The sequence below is a fragment of the Hoplias malabaricus genome, chromosome 4 (genome assembly GCF_029633855.1).
Source record: "Hoplias malabaricus isolate fHopMal1 chromosome 4, fHopMal1.hap1, whole genome shotgun sequence".
Taxonomy (NCBI): domain Eukaryota; kingdom Metazoa; phylum Chordata; class Actinopteri; order Characiformes; family Erythrinidae; genus Hoplias; species Hoplias malabaricus.
In genome coordinates, this window is record NC_089803.1 from 56512670 (window position 1) to 56531480 (window position 18811).

At 37.7% G+C, this 18811-nt stretch overlaps 1 protein-coding gene across 3 annotated transcripts in view; it reads left to right on the forward strand.

The window, feature by feature from the left end:
- Positions 1–18811, forward strand: part of dock4b (dedicator of cytokinesis 4b) — a 156178-nt gene that overhangs the window by 107995 nt on the left and 29372 nt on the right. For all 3 annotated transcript variants that reach the window (XM_066666918.1, XM_066666920.1, XM_066666919.1), the window contains 11 exons: positions 603–689; positions 1100–1204; positions 1386–1527; positions 4247–4413; positions 6681–6767; positions 7278–7454; positions 12597–12680; positions 13213–13332; positions 15269–15390; positions 16366–16486; positions 16957–17038. In XM_066666918.1, the coding sequence (XP_066523015.1) occupies positions 603–689; positions 1100–1204; positions 1386–1527; positions 4247–4413; positions 6681–6767; positions 7278–7454; positions 12597–12680; positions 13213–13332; positions 15269–15390; positions 16366–16486; positions 16957–17038 (1294 nt within the window). The remainder of the gene's footprint in view (positions 1–602; positions 690–1099; positions 1205–1385; positions 1528–4246; positions 4414–6680; positions 6768–7277; positions 7455–12596; positions 12681–13212; positions 13333–15268; positions 15391–16365; positions 16487–16956; positions 17039–18811) is intronic.

Sequence of the window (18811 nt, forward strand, 5' to 3'; positions counted from 1 at the left end):
CCTGTTAAATTAAGAATCTCCTACTGCGAACACAGATCTGTTTATGTCACAATGTGCATATGATTTTTGATATTTAATGTATCATTCTGGTTTTTCTGTTTTCATTCTTTGTTTTCCACATTAGGCCTTTTTCCGAATCCCCTGTTGCATGGAAACACTTGCGTACCTAGACTCCATCATCTAGTGATCAAAATATCAGTTGGAGATAGTCTTTCCATTAGTTATTCATCAAAACAAAACAGAATTTACATAATCAGCATGCTCATCATCAGCTCCTTGAATGGAAAAAAACAAAAAACAAAAAAACAAAACCCCGCTTCCATAGCCTCATCTCCTTGTGTATTCTCGTCTGGAGACATCTGTGAGTGCCATTGCTGAGGGATTAGGAAGCAGCAGGGTAGAAAACCTTCCATTTAATTAGCATCACGACAGAACACTCTACACGTATTGAAGAAAAAAAAAAAAACTTGTGTGGATTTGTACAAATTGAATTGAATGGTCATTTACCGCCCCCTAGTGGAAATAAAATATAGATTAATATAACCACAGTTTCATTTGTTGATGGTTCACATGCTTTATCTTTTTCTCTTTTTCACCTTCAGTGTTGGGAGAATGGCATCCTCCTGTGCAGAGAACTGGCGGATCAGTATGAATCATATTATGATTACAGGAACCTGAGCAAAATGAGGGTAGGCATTTCATGTTTCTTTATTGCGTTATGTTTAATGTGCATATTAAGACTGTCACTACAAGTTTGTTCTTATATAAACTATAGTAGCAGAACTATATAATGAATAATAACAATGAATAATAACAAAGCATCCATAGATGTTCAAGATTTGGAAATTGAATTGTTTCTATGTTTCCGTAAAGCATCACCATACCATCCACCCCTAGTCTAATGTAGGGAAAAGAGGCTAGTAGAACTAGTAGAAATAATAATATTTATTATCATCATAGAAATGTTTATCGTAGATGATTTATCAGGGAAGAACATTGCTAGTTTGAATTGTTTTTCAAAATGGAGTAATGGTGACATCACTGAAGCAGGTCATGATTTTCTCATTCACATATGTTTTTTCTCATTCACAATGTGCAGATGATGGAGGCCTCTCTCTACGATAAAATAATGGACCAGCAGAGATTGGAGCCAGAGTTCTTTAGAGTAGGTTTCTATGGGAAAAAGTTTCCTTTCTTTTTACGGGTAAGTGGCAGTCTCTATCACCAAGGAAATGTGAATAACAGACCCTGTGATTCGTGAATAGTGTCTTCCTCTGTTTCTTTGGAGTCCACTTGATGGCACTGTAAGCCACAGTCTGCGGTTGATTAAAGTGTGCCTGTGTGTCTGTGTCGTGTGTCTGGGTCTGTGTGTGTGGGCTTCACAGAATAAGGAGTTTGTGTGTCGTGGTCATGACTACGAGCGTTTGGAGGCCTTCCAGCAGCGCATGCTCAATGAATTCCCTCACGCCATTGCCATGCAACACGCCAACCAGCCAGACCAGACCATCTACCAGGCCGAGGCCCAGTGTATCCTCTTGTCACACATACGCACATCATACATACACATGCACTCTAACTCACACATGTATCATCACTCGCCAAAGAAAATGTCATTGTTCATAATTTGTTTAACACATCTGCTTTGTGAAAATATTGCTGTGTATGAACACTGGAAATGCCCCATAATTACAAATATTCACAATTTCATGAGGTTAATCAGATCTAGTCATGAATTCAGAGCAAAATTTCCTGATCCATTTAAAACTCAAATATAATCAAACAGTGATTAAAATAACAATGCTGATTTGGTTTTTCTATACAAACTAGTATGCTTTCAAGTGAACTGTTTATAGTTTAAGCAGTTATTTGAGATCTATCCTGCTTCAGCTACTCAATCACTGTACTATTTCAAAGGCCGGATAATAGAGTTCACAAATTCACCTCACACAGGGTTAGTCTGTGCTATTTCAGGACAGATTTGTTACAGTGGATGCTGCCTCTATATGGTGCAGGTATTTTTTTATTTATTATTTTCTTCCCCCATCCCTGGAGATTTCCTAGCTTGTTCACTGCACTGATATGAACAGCATCTCTGATGAGGGATAGAGGAATGTTTTTGCTTTGAGCAAATCGCAGGACCATAGTAGCCTGCTGTAAATATACGTCTGTCCCCTGGCAGGAAATCGATCGTGTCCCAGTCTGACTGCGCTCGGCTGTGGTAAACTCCAAAGTTTTGGGACAGATGTGTTGAAGGCTGGAGAGTGCCGAATATGGGACTTTCTCTCGAGTGCAATTAGAGCAGACAGGAGCGGTCAAACTGCATTAGCATAGTGCTTTGTTATCCTCGCAAGCAATTAATCAGTGCCCTTCCTGGATGTCTGCCATGCTCGATTCATATTTCTGTGCTGATGGGTCCTTGTTGATCTGGGTTGTGATCTACAGCCTGCCGGTTGTTTGTACAATATGCTGCTCTGAACAGAGAATAGGACGCTTTGTCACTATGTGGGAGGGGAGTGTACTCTCCATTTCATGTGTTTCAGTGTGAAGTGGTAATGTGTTTGTTAGAAAGTGGCTGCTTGCACGCTTTCAAATTATTGGTGTGAAGATGAGCTATTTCTGGTGTGGAAATGGAACATTTCTGAAGTCACATTCTAGTTAAATTTCCTGCGAATGTGTAGATGTTTAGTAAGCTCTGTGTGAATCTTGTCTTGTGTGACTCTCTTCTTCACTTGCTCATGTTTAGACATCCTGTGCATAAATCCCACCAGTTGTTAAAAATATTTGTACAACTGTACAACAAATTGCCATCTTGGATTACTACTGGAAACTACAACACAATTGCCATTTTATATACTATCCAGGCAAGGGTGTCATGTTATTAATGTAATAACAAAAGTGTGGTAACTTAGAACATGTTTGTGTTCTTTTGGTACTCTTTTGGTCACTATAAGCTTTCTGTCTTTTGTCACACTACACTTTAAAGATGTCCTATTGTCGTCTTATTTAATTAATTATCCCAAATTTTCGAACGTTTGGTGCTATTGCATTTTATGTATCGCCATAATAACTGGCATAGAAACACTTCTTACTACTCTGACTATTCTAACAACTACTCTGTTGTTCGAATTCATATCTTCTGCCATTGCATGAGCTTGTCACACTTCAAATATCATTAGTTTTTAAGTATGTTTTCCTGGATTGGATGAATTGATGCTTGTTATCTTTGTTATAGTAGCTGGGCTTGTGAGTGGACATCACACGATTAGGTTATTTATTCACAAATGGAACCATTGAAAGATAGCCATCCTAGAAACATCTGATAATGTCTAGAAAATAAATATAAAGAAAGTAGTGTTTACGTGTTGTTTATTAATAGGAAACTCTGTAAAGTATATATCACTGAAATTTGCATTCTGCTTGGCCCTTGTTGTAAAAGGGTTTCAAAGGACGCCTCAGTAATTAGAAAAACATTAGCCAGTCTGCATTCAGCACGAGTTATAAGGCTTAGAGTGGGCCAGTTTTTATGAAACTTGAATAGCATGATCACATATGCACTCTATCCTTTGAAATTTCAGATGAATTGGTCACTGGGGGGCACTGTGTTTTGAAAGAAAATGGTCTCTTAATGTGTCTAATAAGTGCTTTCATATATCGTCATCTTTGTGTAACTGCTAATTGTTTCTGAAAAGCACTTTTTGAACTAGCCTTGAACCCAGATGAACAGAACGCCATCTGAAGTCTGAGTGTAATCTGTATTCACACAAATGACCAAACAAAACTGCATAGTACGAGTAGAACATGTCAATCAGTGGGACTAGAGTTTATTTATTAATTTAATAATGTAGTCGAGAACGCATGCGTAACAGCGGTTATCCTGTCTGATGAGTTAAATTAGGAGATATTTCGTTTAACTTATTTCTGTTTCCTAGTAGATAGTAGATTTCCTAGTAGATTTCCTGATGGAATGGAAATTGACTTGTCAGCTATTGTCAAATAGTATTTATTTTGTATCAGAATTTTTATCATTTACATTTTTTTTCACCTTCCAAGTGTAATTCAAACATATCAATTCAGTTATAATTGTGTCAAAACAAGGATCACATATAATGTCTGACACCAGTTATTGTTAACTGTGACTATGGGTTTAATGCTGCTGCCAGAATAATTGAAAATACAAATTTATAATATATATATAAAGCTTCCATGTGTTCACCTCTGGAACATTCCTTAACTGGCCATGCCTTAGATTTGCAGATTTATGCTGTGACTCCTATCCCGGACAGCCAGGACGTCCTGCAGAGAGATGGCGTTCCAGACAACATCAAGAGCTTCTACAAGGTCAACAACATCTGGAGGTTCCGCTATGATCGCCCCTTCCACAAGGGCACCAAAGACAAGGAGAATGAGTTTAAGGTGGGCTTATATTCAGTATCGACGTGTATGCTGGCGTTTAGCCTGCAGGCTTTATCTCCATCTCTCTGCCACTGTTTTTTTTTTTCCTTCTCTTCCCTCATTTTCTGTCTCTAATATTTCTGTCTCTGTCTATATATGTGACTTGGGTACTCGTGCTTTCAGTCTCTCAGCCTGTGTGTGTGTGGGAAGAGAAGTGTGTATAGAGCTCAGGTGTGCTCTCATGTGTTGCATTATTCACTTTCAGCCCAGTGAGGCTAATTAAAGTTTTAGGGGCCAGGAGACCAGCTCATTCCAAATATCATTTCCCTCCTCTCTCTCGCTCAATATCCAGCCCAGAAAATCACATCCAAAAACGTGGATCATATCTACCGCAGGGGTTAGATTTCCCACGGCCTCTAGTGGGTATAGGGTTTGAAATAAACAGTTTAGCCTGCCCGATATTACATTTTCACAGACACTGAGGTATGTATTGCCCTGCATCACTTATCATGAAGTAATATTGTCCAAAAAATCTCATTAACAGGCTAACTTAAGCTGAGATGATATTTAGATGATAAGATTACATTGGAGAAAGCAGCCTTTTTTGAATCTCATCTCCACTAACTGAAGTTCTCTGCAAGTTCTCCCTGTTGAGCCGGCCTGTCGGATACACATTAGCCCAAACAAGCAGAGGAAACCTCCTAGAACACCATCCACAGTCAGACTTATGAATGTGGGATTTAATATGTGAGGACAAAAAGACTTAATAAACGGAGAAGATTTAAAAATAAAGCAGTTTAGAGAATAATGTGTTTGAAATACAGATTTTGAACACTGATGCTCTTTTTCAAGCCTGCCGTTTTATATCACACTTAGAACAACCTAGTACTGTGGACTTTCCTCGGGGTAATGCTAAAAGAAAGGACAAATATTTTAAAACCTACAGCTCGCTGGGACAAAGTAAATGGGATTAGATTTACAGCAGGAGACTTCTGTTCCGAGAGTTTAAAGCCCAAACCCACTGAGCCACAACTGTGCAGCTTGCAACTGCAGCTGTCATGATATGAATGTTGTGACAAAGATTTTTTTTTAAAAGTTATACATTTTGATATTGAATAATGTCTGGCGGCCCCTCCAGGGTCCTGCCTTGCGTCCATCGCAGATTCATTTATCTCCCACACCCAAAGGCTCAAGGATTTGTTTCATATAAATATCTTCTGTTCAATTCCTGTATTTCCTAAAACCCAATTCATTTGGATATCTTCCAGTGTTTGATAAAACAAGAGGGTCACTTTATATATACCATGTCATTATATGCTCTCCTATTACATTTCCGAAGAGAGACCACCTTTGCTTACAGTTGTTGGGGCTTTGAATGATGACCTCAAAGAATATGACACAAGGAGAGATTTGAAAAAGTTAAACCAGCACATTCCCACACAGTGTTTGTTTTATAGCAAATAAGCAGTTACTGCTCAGATAAATAGCTTTTTAAATCTCAATCTCTGGTGCCTAAAACATTTGTGCAGTACTTCCTTAGGTTTTTTTACTTGAAATATAATGCTAATAAGAATTTGTTTTTGATAATACATGATTAAATTAAAGGATAAATAATAATAATAAAAAAAAAAAAACATTTCAGTCATCATGATCTACCCGGGGTTGTGTATCTTTGGGTTGTTGACGGAGCGGACGGATGCATTAGACAACGAGAGCCGTTTTCGTTTTATATTACTGGACCAATTCTCAAGCGTGCTTCAAAGTAATGATCAGTGACTGTGGACCAATATTTAGACTTAATTATTTTCATGTGGGAAAAGGCTGATTCACATTATTTAAATGACGTGTGATAGCCCAGCGTGGAGACAAAGCATGGGGCTGTGTAGTGGTCGATGACAGCGAAATCTTTTCTGTTATATAGGTTTTAATTTTTAATATTGCCTACGATGTACAACAAAAAACACTGTAGAAAGCATTTACTTGTCAGTGGTTAAAATAAAGGCAATGAATTTTTACTCACTTATTTTAAAAGCTTTGTTTAAAAACAGTGTGCTATAGAAGACAGTAGAAATAGAATGCACTTAATAGAATGGTACTTGGTTGTAGCTGTCAAGTGACAGACAGTAATGAATGTGTAGGAACAAACGTGATGGTGTTTGTGAGTGAAAGCCGTGTAAGACTGTCAGTATTATGAGTGGTTTATGAAGCCTAGCCCTCGAGGGCAGAAGCTGCCTGTGTACTAACTTGTTTCTTTGTTTTTTTTTTTTTGTTTTTTTTTTGCCATTTAGAGTCTGTGGGTGGAGAGGACTACACTGACCCTGGTGCAGAGTCTTCCAGGCATCTCCCGCTGGTTTGAGGTGGAGAAGCGTGAGCTGGTGAGGGGATCTATCACTGATGAAAGAAAGCCATTTCACTCTCATTACTGCTGGTCTTGTTTTTTAGCTAAAAATCTTACTCACAGCGAAAACGAAAAACATCCTCTCTGGTAAAGATTGAACATGAAAACTTGCTTCCATAATTGACCATTAGTATTATGTGGATGCCATATCTTTTATTATCAGTGATGTATTTTGTAAGAACATGAAAAATATTCTATGTAGAACAAAGGTGTGAATGTTTAAATGAACAATTTTGGGTATATTATACTTTATGTATTTATATCATATTTATTTATTTATTTGTTTACTTTTTATGTTAATGTTACGCATGGAAATAAACCAGAAATATGCAGTATTTAAGAGTTAGTCCTTAGTATAATGGATGTTTTAATACACTTTCACTTTTAGGAAATTAACAATATGTGCCTTTTGACCTGGGGTCAAATTAGCTATATTAAATAAACACTCCATGCTGGGTGTAAGTAATGGTTGTTTGTTGTGGTGCAGGTGGAGGTCAGCCCATTGGAGAATGCTATCGAAGTGATTGAGAATAAGAATCTTCAGCTGCGTACTCTCATCACCCAGTGCCAGACTCGACAGATGCCGAACATCAACCCTCTCACCATGTGTCTGAACGGAGTCATTGATGCAGCTGTAAATGGAGGGCTAGCCCGCTACCAAGAGGTGAAAATAAACTATTTCTTAAACTTTCTTCCTTTAACTCTTCAATTATTATATATTCAATAAATACTTTGGGTTTTCAGGAACAGGGAATCAGCTATGAATGAACTATGAAGGCAAAAGATTAAAAACTCATGATATGAGCCCACAAACATCTGCTAAGTTATTTTGTATTGTGCTATTGCAATGGCCTGATTATGTTTTTCTCCTCTGCTTCTGCAACTTGATGGGCCAGAACATATTAGAAAGTCACAGTATGTAGCTAATTATTGACTTAAGTAAATATATGAAAGTGGATCTAGGGGGATGCTAGTTACTGAAACTCTCATAGAGTCTCATGGAACAGTTTAATTAGTCTTGCTGGTGTATATTTGTGAATGGGTTTTGTGACAGAAGGAAGTGGACAGCATGCCTGCAAAAAAGCCTAGAGTCAGCTTTGTGCAAAATTATATTAACTGTGCTGCAAGACATTGTGGTTGGTAGGAGCTTAATCTTAATGAATTTAACTCTAATAAAATAAAAGCCTCTTTGAATTAGTTGACTGGTGAGTGTCTGGGCTGCCCTCATGCAAGTTAATCTTATTTCCCTGAAGTTCCCTAATGCACTGGTATTTGCACTGTCTGTTTTTTTTCACTCTGCAGCATTTTACCAATCTCTGTGACCCGAATGAACTTTCTTTCTCCTTAAGATAATTTGTCTTGTGTTTTCCCTGTGTCTGCGTGGGTTTCCTCCAGATGCTCTTGTTTCCTCCCAGGCGGGGTGAGCATGTAATGCCCTGTGATGGACTGGCACCCTGTCCATGCTTTGATTCTGCCTTGCAGTGAGTTTGCACTTTGCAGACCCACTGCAAACTTGAATAAAATTAAGCAGTTACAGATGTACTATGTATTTTAAATGATTATGCAAGAAAGACATCTGTGAATTTACCAATCAAATGTTGGATACATCTGAGCAATTTTTTCAAAATTTTAAAGATATCTTCCTAGGTAAATGCAAAGGAAATATGTGTCTATGACAAATAGGCATAACAATATGCAGCTATTTCCAAAACAAAAGTGTTTGTTTATTTATTTATTTATATATTTATTTATTTAACTTTGTGCAATCTTTGCATTCGGAAGCCCAGCTTCTGGCATTGTGCTATAAATGACCTCAATTTTCCCCCAATTTTTTCATATCTTCATAGGTTTATACAAAATTTAGTATCTTAGTAAATTACTATTGCTTACAAAATAAGTAAATGTTTACTGATTTTCATTGTCACAATATTTGGAACATCTGTAGCAAAATAAAACTTTTTAATAAATAAAAACATTTAATGCTATTAATATTTATTAAATATATTTAATTTAATATGATCAATATGAATATAACATTTTTGGTTGCATTAGTGTGTTGTTGAAATTATGTTGATATTGCCCAGAATATTATCGCCAAAACACCCTGAAACATCATGGTATTCATCATGATGTCACTTCCTAGAGCCATTGAAAAATTACATGCAGGATTAATTATTATTATTTTTATTAATTATTGGATTATATTGTGATGTCACAGGGAGGGATAACAAGCCATCACTGCAACAAGCAAATTTGATTCCTTTTTTTAGATTTCTTACAAGTGCAGTAGGTAGAAAGGAGCAAGAGAACAGGCAAAAAATTGGGCTTGCTATGTAGCAAGATTCAGAGGCACCACACACCTGAAGACCCCCTTTTTCGGTGAACCCCAACACAGCACCACATCTTGGTATGCACCAAGCCCAGATTCACATACAACACAATCAGCACACACCCACAACCCCCCTCCCCCCCAATTCAGCAACATTTAAACCCCTAAATAGCTTCTTAAACATCCGAAAGGGTGGTTGCTGAGAATGCTGGGAGCTCCCGTAAGCATCTCGGCCCCTCCCATACGGGGGAACAACCAAAGTCTCATTACAGAGAACTTACTAAATGCCCTTTGTATATATATAAATGTATATAAATGCCTTATAAATATACTTAACAAAAAACTAACAATGATAACAATAGTAAACACAAGAATGTGAATTTGTATATGATTCTCTAATATATTTTGTTTGACAAAACTTTCTGCGATGTCCCTAAATCCCTTAATAAATGAAGTATAGTTGAGTTAGGTGATGATTTTTGTGTGGTGTCTGCTCCTGTGGGGATCATCTATGAACCTCTGTCTACGCAATCTTTTACCTCCTGCTGTGTGTTGTGCAGTAGGGAAATGAACGAAGAGTGCAGTCTTAAAAGCAGCCTCTTCTTCTGGGGAATAAAAGCTCTGGGAAAATCTATAACGTCTTGAAGTCTGCATGCTTGTGCTGGGTCAACCTGGCAACTCTCTCAAGTGTGCATGACAGTCTGTTGCATAGCAACCTTGCTTTAACGCACCTGCAGTATTCACCTTGATGGACTCCAGAAATGCATTGTCAAGGGAATCGACTCAGTAAGAATCACTGACCACCTGTGTGTGTGTGCCCATGTGTTCTGTGGTGATGAATGGGGTCGCACATCTGTGCCATCAGTTTTATATATGTGTTGAGTTTTTCATAGTCTTTTAAAAGTTGCTTCATTTTTCCAGAGCCATATTTCAGTTTGGGCCGTTGATTGTGGAATGAAATTCATTAAATGGATCTGGGTCGTGATACATTGGAGCAGCAGAAGTGAGCTCATTATTGAATGGCCAATCTTTGGCATTAATATTTAGGTTTATTGCTGCTCTTTAGGTTTTCCCTTAAGGAAAATCTCTAAGTTTAAATTGATACTTTCTAATGATTTATGGTCTGCCCTGACAGCGATTTTTCACTGAAGTATTTGCAAACTCATGAAAATATTGTATTTTAAGTGTCAGTATATTTCTGTATTTCTTTTGTTTTAAATGAAACAAATTTCAGATATAATTACTTTGTTAAATATGATTTTTTTAAATGATGAATATTTGTAGTGCACATAAGAAATCTTGGTGAGCATAACAGAGATCTACTCGAATTCACTCATTGCCATCACACAGTGGATCATAACAAAATACCAGAGCTTTTAGACTGTCACTAAGTATACTGTTCTGAGAACAGCCACCCAACTAAAAATATCCATCTCTCAGTGACCGTAAAAAACTTCACTCACCCATAATCCTTCACATATTTTTAACTACTAATATAAACTGTTTATTGATAATAAATTAATGAGTCTGATACATGTTCAACATGTATGTAGACTGCTATTGTGCACTAAACATCCCTGTAACTGCTCAACCTTCCACTCCTCTGACATATGAACATGTGTGATGCTTTAGGTCATCTTGTGGATTTGAATGTGGTGCATCTTTCAACACCTGAGGTTAGCCAAATACTTGAACGACTTAACAGATTTATGCTGTATATCACATCTCTAAATGCCTCCAGCGCCATTCCTGAGAAAATCAGCAAAGAAACTGCTTTACCGTGGAGAATGTCAGAATATTCACCCACATGTCAAATCACATGAGATTAATGAAAACTGAGGTTATTATTACAGCTTGTTTTTCAGTAGATGTAAAGCTCTGGAATCTTTCCTGAAACAGGACCATGTACTCTGGGGGGAAAAAAAAAAGAAATTGCTGAAATGGTCTATTCAGAAGGGATTAAAACTACTGCGATACTCTGGTAATAATTACATTACTTCATGTCCACAAGCTAATCCTGTCCAAATAAGGCTGAAGAAGCTGGAACAGTTTTCTTGCCCCAGAATAAATTTTAAGTTTTGGGATTTCTGGAGTAAACTGTAGCATTATTTGGAATTTTTTCTAGTGACACTGTTTTCCACTTCATATTACGTATCTTTAATAACTATTATCGAATATTAACAAACACATGTAACAACTGTGTAAGTAATGCTGATGTATACATTGTTTCAGATGGATTAAAATAGTACAGCTTCTGTAAATGCACATTATATGCTACGTTTTTAGTCCATGTAATTACATGAATTAAATGTAATTACATATATGTAAGACCTGAGCTTTGTTTATATGTGCTTTTAATCATGCATGCATATAATCCATCTCTAAGAGTGGAAATATCAGCAGAAGTTACACAGTGGTTACATAAATTTACACGATTTAGTAATTGTCTGGAAAACACCAGTTATTTCTAACAGTGCTGATTAATTTGTCTTTAGACAAACACTTGAAAACATGGACCAGTTGTTGGTCAAAGATGTGTCTTAAATTTAGACTTATAGTGCTAATAATGATTCTCTATGGGAAAAAAATAAAAAATCTAATACAAAGCTAAACTGTTGCCTTGGAAACTAGTCTACTGAGTTTAAAGATTTCTTGTATTTAGACATGCTGTAAAGCTAAAATTTGTTTGTTTTAGGCCATGTTTGGAGTGGTGCTGGAGTTATGGTGGAGCGGCTGCTCTGTCAGATACAGGCCACTGGAGTTGCTCGGTGTGACTCTTTGAAGCTGGAGGAAGGCGCGGCCTCCTGTAGTTTTCCCTCTCTGGCTGGCGCTTTGGAGATAGAGGCCCGTCATCCTTGGGAGAGATTGCAGACAAATCCAGGCTCTGTTCCTCACCCTGCTCTCTTTCCGTGTCTGAAGATTTGAGAAAGCCTGTGTTCCTGAGCTCTGTTCTCAATGGTGTTCCTTTAAAGCATCGTGTTTTCTCCGAACGCCTACCTTTCGCACTTGATTCAAACAGTCAGGGAAAGTTCATTTGGGTGCCATGACATCACCAAATAGCATCAGAATGGATTTAAAATCAGAAGTCTTCTTTAGGCATCTCGCTATAGCACGCGTATGAAGTACTCGGAGGTTAGATGACGTATGCACTTATGTAAGCGTGCGAGAGGTCAGCAGAGGGAGATATAAATATGTATGACACTTTCTGTTACTGAGAGGAATTTCCAAAGTCACAGGTTATTAAAATGTTAATACATTGGAGAATTTGCCCTTCAGTCGATGTAACATTTAGCTGAAGTTTCCAGCATTTTAAAGATGTTTTCCACCTGACAAGATTGCAACAAGCCTTAAGCCAATCATTTTTCAGTTTTTGCTTTGAAGATGTGTATGCTGTGTCATGTTTGGTTGCTTAAACATTCTAAAAACTGTTTTTGTGTGTGTGTGTGTGTGTGTGTGTGTGTGTGTGTTTTTCTTCAGGCATTCTTTGTGAAAGACTACATGATGAATCACCCAGAGGATGGAGATAAAATTGGACGACTGCGAGAACTCATGTTTGAGCAGGTCAGTATTGATACATCTTTTAATGTGTGAGGCATAAACTAAGGAAATGTATTCAGTACATAGTTTAACATCTCATGCTCATACATCATTTTCCCCTTTTCATCTAAAGCATATTTTGGCATTTGGGAAAATTACGACTGAAAGAGAATAGTTCTGTTTTTTTTTTTCTTAAAATGTATCACTGCAATTTTCTAGCAGTGAGTTTAAAGTGTTAGAGTGATGTTCCACTACCAAACCAGTACATGCTTTTGTAATCACAATAACAAGCTACAAGATAATAAGATAAAACTGCTTGTTCCACTGCAAATAGAGAATGACGAGTGTACTATTGAATGTGCAACACTGAATGGAATCAGTATATCATTATTTTAATATGGTATTATTGGTTCTTTTCAATCTGCCCATTCCCTGGACTGAATATCGGGCTGTATATAGTGAAAAGGCCTTCTAAATTATTTGAATGCTGTATTTTTTGCTAAATCACACACTCTGTTCTATGTTTCTCTCGCCTTCTCGCTTTCCTTTTCCTCAGGCACATATTCTGGAGTTTGGTTTGACCGTGCATGAGAAGTTTGTGCCTCAGGACATGCGACCATTGCATAAAAAACTGGTTGACCAATTCCATTTAATGAAATCCAGCCTTGGAATTCAGGTAAAACTGATGTTTTAAGACAAGAGCAAGTGATGTTATGGCTGTCTGTGAATTTAATTCCAAACAAAAATGATGCATTTAACCAATATACATCTTTCAGCCAAAACTTTAACATAGTGCTGGGTAATAATACTGTCTCAGTGTCTCCCACAGTAATTTTTTGCTCATTACAGTGATATGCTTTGGACAATAGAGTTCAATAAACATTGGTCCTATTCCCTGTAAGCACCACTAACGAAAGCAGCCTTATACTTACGTATACTATCAGGCTCATATGCTCATGATGTTACAATAAATGAATGGATGTCTATTGACAAGTATCATTTCCTGATGCTAGGTGGGTTTTTCTTAGTGCAAATTTTATTGTTCCTCCTGCGACCCGTTTTTACCCATTCACAAAAGCACTTTTGCTTTTTTCCTCACAAAAAAGTTGTTTTCCCCCCCAAAGTTTTATAATAGGATCTGACGCCACAGATCAGGCAGGCTCTCCTTTGCAAAAAACATTCTAGTTTTCCTGCTGTTTACAAGCCTTCAGATGGGCTAAGTGCAATGGGTTTACAGTTTAAAACTTTGTGTTGGGAGTTTTTTTATTTATTATTTTTCTTAATTTATTTTGTTACACTTTCTGCTTCCAAAAATGCTTGAGGTGGTAATGCCCTATGAATGTTTTTTATTGCACAATATATAGATAAAAGATTACTTTATTATGGTAAGAAAATTATGTTAAAAGTGAGTTTTTCATTATCTGGGGAGGGTAATCAAAATGATTTATATAGTTCCAGTGAAATCTTTCCTTGTGGATTTGAGTAATTTGCATACTCTTTGCATGCATAGTAGGTCCTGATAATAACCATTTATTAATTCATTCACTCATTCATTATCTGTAAGTGCTTCTCCGATTCAGTGTCACGGTGGGGCCATAGCCTACCCGGAATCACTGGGTGCAAGGCAGGAACACAACCTGGAGGGGGCGCAAGTCCTTCACAGGGCGACACACACTCACACCTAAGGACACCTTGGAGTCGCCAATCCACCTAGCAATGTGGTTTTTTTTTGGACCGTGGGAGGAAACCGGAGCACCCGGAGGAAACCCACACAGAGACGGGGAGAACACACCAAACACCTCACAGACAGCAGTGCTCAAACCCACAATCTCCAGGTCCCTGGAGCTGTGATTGCGACACTACCTGCTGCGCCACTGTGCCGCCAATAAGCATTTAAATATTGTATATATTTATTATTATTATATTATTATATTTACGTTTGCCCATATGTTTGCTGTAATTTAGCATGACCTTTTTAAACTCATTTTCCGTTTTATCAGCTGTACTTACCATATAGGTGCAGTTACAGTCAGTAGTCAGTCTGTTGCTCTGCATACTTTATTATGCAGAGCAACTGCCCCCCTTTACCTTGTACATCAATGATCAGGAGCTCCACAGACCCCACCAAAATGTAGGTGTAAATTAGATGGTGGATAATTCTGAACAATGCCATGACACAGACATTGTGGTGGGATGGATGAGAGACAGCACTTCTTTGTCACTGCTGGTCTGAGAACCCAAAATATCCAGCCAGCATGTCTCCACCACATTAGTGTCACTGCAGTGCTGAAAAATTATACACTGCCCAAATAATACCTGCTCTGTGGAGGTCCTGAACTTTGAAGACCAAGGTGAAAGAGGGCTTACAGTGTATGCCAAGCAGCAAATGGACAACTCTCTGTAATGGTAGAATGCAAAGTGCACATATATGGTCAGAGGAACTGATGAAATTGACAGTTTTTTTTTAATCTTATTATGTTATTTACTTGTTTTTATGTCTTCAATGTTTAAAAAGTCAGTAAACTACAACTGGACCTTACTAGTACACTCAATAGATGCTAGTTTTTTGTGCATTCACTTTTTATCTTGATTAATTACCATTTATACTTCAGGAGTTCCCAGCCTATGTGAGGGCCAGCCCTATCAACTTCCCCAATGGAAGCCCACGTAGCGGCCGCAACTCGATGCCCAACATCCTGAGTCCAGAGGGAGGTCGAGTAGTTCCCAGACGAAGGTGAGAGACTGGGAACTGCTGTTTATCCTGTACCACATCACAATCTGAGTCTCTCTTTTCTGAGTCCCGCTTCAGAAAAGCACTCTTTAAGCTTTACTTCTTTTACAAAGGAGTGTTCCCAACTGATCTATCCATGTTCTACACACAAATGTGATTGTTGGAAGCTGTTGCATGGTTGGCAAGCATCGCGCAACATTGGCCAAAACCCCATTCAATCTAATTATAGTCATCAGTTGCTAGTCTGAAATCATCCTTATGAAACATTATTATTAATACTCTGATGTAATATATTAATTAGACATATGACGTATCATTAATGTTACTTATTCTATTTTTAGTAGAATATGCTGACCAAAACAGTTCCCCAGTAAGGAATATCCTTTGCTGTTGACAAGATATGTTGTTGCTTTTGCTTGCTCAGCAATAGCAGAAAACATAATTAGATCAATGCCCACACAAAAATCTTCATATCGCTCTCATATTTCTCTGACCTCTTCATGATAAGCAAAAATAGGTATGTGGATTGTTCAAGGTAACACTATCAACTTCATCCTCTATATACAGTTGAATTGATTTAAGATTATTTCACTTGCCTACCTAGATTTTTTTCCCCCCAATAATGCAGATTCATACTGGTTTAAAACCACAGATCTACTCTGCAGTCACTTAAATTACTTTACTCCTCTGGGAAAAGCCTCAGGAACAGTGCTTTAAAAGTGTGTGTCAGAGACTGGAGTAGGGTGTCTCACAGCGCTGACTGTGCCATGTTTGTGTCTCTTTGCACTTATTGGACTGGAAAGCTGTCTGTGTTAGCTGTGTTAGAACTGTCAGTTTATAGCAGTTGCCAAGCTGTAATCCCCCCCTCAAGTGCAATGATTTTACTATTCACAGCTTTGCTTCAAAATAAAAATGCCATATGGAAGCTGAATGCTAACACTCGTGTCTCTCTCTCTCTCTCTCTCTCTGTTTGTTTAGTCCACTCAGTTATCCTGCAGTGAACCGCTACTCTTCGTCCTCATTGTCATCGCAGGCCTCCAATGAAGTGAGTAACATCACGGGCCAATCAGAAAGCTCAGACGAAGTCTTCAACATGCAGGTGAGTGCTCCAGCTTAACACACACACACACATAAATACACATACACACTTCCTCTGGTTTAACAAAGCTCTCGGGCTCTAAATCAGCCTGCCACCTCTACCCTTACTACACCTCCTCTTACATCTCTTTATTCTCTCTTTCTCTTTGCTCCCAATCAGTGTCTCTTTCATCTTTTTGCCTAATCTTGCTCTCTTCGCTTCTGTTTCTTCTGCTCTTATCTCTCTCTTAATTGCCCTCCTGCTGTTTTCATCTCAGACTCTCTTTCCATCTCTCTTTCACACTCATCCTTAATCTCTCCGTATTTTCTCACCTTTTTTTTTCTCTATGATAATAAGATTTTCAGGTATGAGTTGAAAAACGCAGAATTGGAATGAAGCTTTTATCTTAGACTCAGATCTCACAGGACTGTTTGTAATCTTGAGGGTTTATTTATTTATTTATTTTTCTTTCTCTCCCTGTCTGGCCTCAGCCCAGCCCATCTACCTCAAGCCTAAGTTCCAATCACTCGGCATCTCCCAATGTCACCAGCTCAGCTCCGTCCAGTGCCAGAGGTGAGGATGGCCATTTGGCTTTTCTCCCCAAGCCCACAGCAAATGTTAATGATTGTTAGAGCCCTGCTATAGTAGAGTTTTATTAAAGTCACAGTCCACACACCTTGCAGCAGAAACACGTGTTGTAAATACACATACGTATGGTATTTTATCATAGGTTTAAATGCAGACGTCTTATTTGTTTTGCTTATTTTGTAAAAATGGAAGAAAATAAATCACAGAGTAAACATGTGCTGTGATGTTTGCACAGGAAGTGTACTTATTTTGCAATTTTTATTTTTTCAGATATTTTCCTACAATTGAACATATGCTTAAATGTGTTGTAATAAGTGTAAATGTGTGTGTCTTCATTTCTAAATTATTTTTAAGGTTTGATATTATGGAACACTGAATCTTCTTTGACTTGTAGATATGAGTTAGAAATGGTATGTAAACCTAGAAAAATTACTTACATTTTAATGTTCAACTTTATTTACTTATTTGATGAAAACATGATTTTGAGGTGTCTCAGGTAGCAGCATGTTAAGAGAGATCCATCTACACAGCCAACAGTAGTCTAATTCTCATGCTTCAGTCTATACTGCTTTTTGAATAAAGCACGATACAGGACAGCCAATCAGAATATAACTCATTCTTATATTGCCACTGACCAACGAAAAACATGCTTTTCTTTCCAAGTAATTTTGGTGCATTTCTGATGGTCCATTCATCACGATATTTTGACACAATGTGAAGGCAGCTGCTGTGTTTAAATGAGGTAGTAAACAGGAGATTTTTCCTAGGTGTAAAGTCCTATTCAGAAGAGTGTAGTTAAGCATGGGGAGCGGGGTTAGTATCATTTTATCAAAGGACATCAGTGATGTTTATGGTGGAATTGCACTGGATAAATAAATCTTGGTGAAAATAAAAGAGATGGGAGTGGATACCTGATTCACATACTGCCAAGTGGATCAAAAACCACAGTTCTATAGAGTTTTTAGACTGTCACTACTGTTTTGAGTACAGCCCTACCACCAAAAATATCCAACCCTTATTGACTTTATCTTCTAGTCCTTCCAAATAGAAAATGGGTGGGAAGATGGCAAAAACTTTACTAATCATTCACACTGTTATTATAACTTTTATATTATAAACCATTTAAAGGTAACTTAATGAATAGGACACATAACATGTCTGTAGACTGCTATTGTGCACAAAACCTACCTACAGCTACCAGAAACATCTCTCTACTGAGTGATCCTTTAGGTTGTTTAGTGAATTTGAGAGTGGGGTGTCGTTCAGCAGATGAGCTTGGACTCGTACTTGAACCGTATATTTTATCACTAAACACCTCCTCCAGCTTTTCTATTCCTGAGAAAACCTGCGAAAAACTTGTTTTCCTCTGGATACATTAAAATATTCATGCACATGTCAATTCGCATAGCCCAGAGTTATTTTTACTGCTCTTTTCACAGTAGGTAAAAGACTCAGGAATCTTTCCTGAAACGGGAGTGTGCTCTAGAAAAGGACTGAAATCGTCTATTTGGACAGGATTCAAGCTACTGAGATGCTCCATTAATAATTGTTACCCAATGTCCAGAGTTAAAACTAATCCCACCCAAACATGTTTTAAGGCACAGAAACAAGAAGAATTATTAGATTATGGTTATAAGTGGACCTCAGAAAATAATAGGAAGACTCGATTCACTATGTCAGAGCAAAATATCCAGACATTTGATAAATCACACAGAGAGAGGAGCTCAGTTACTTGCTTTTAAACACCATCCGCCTACC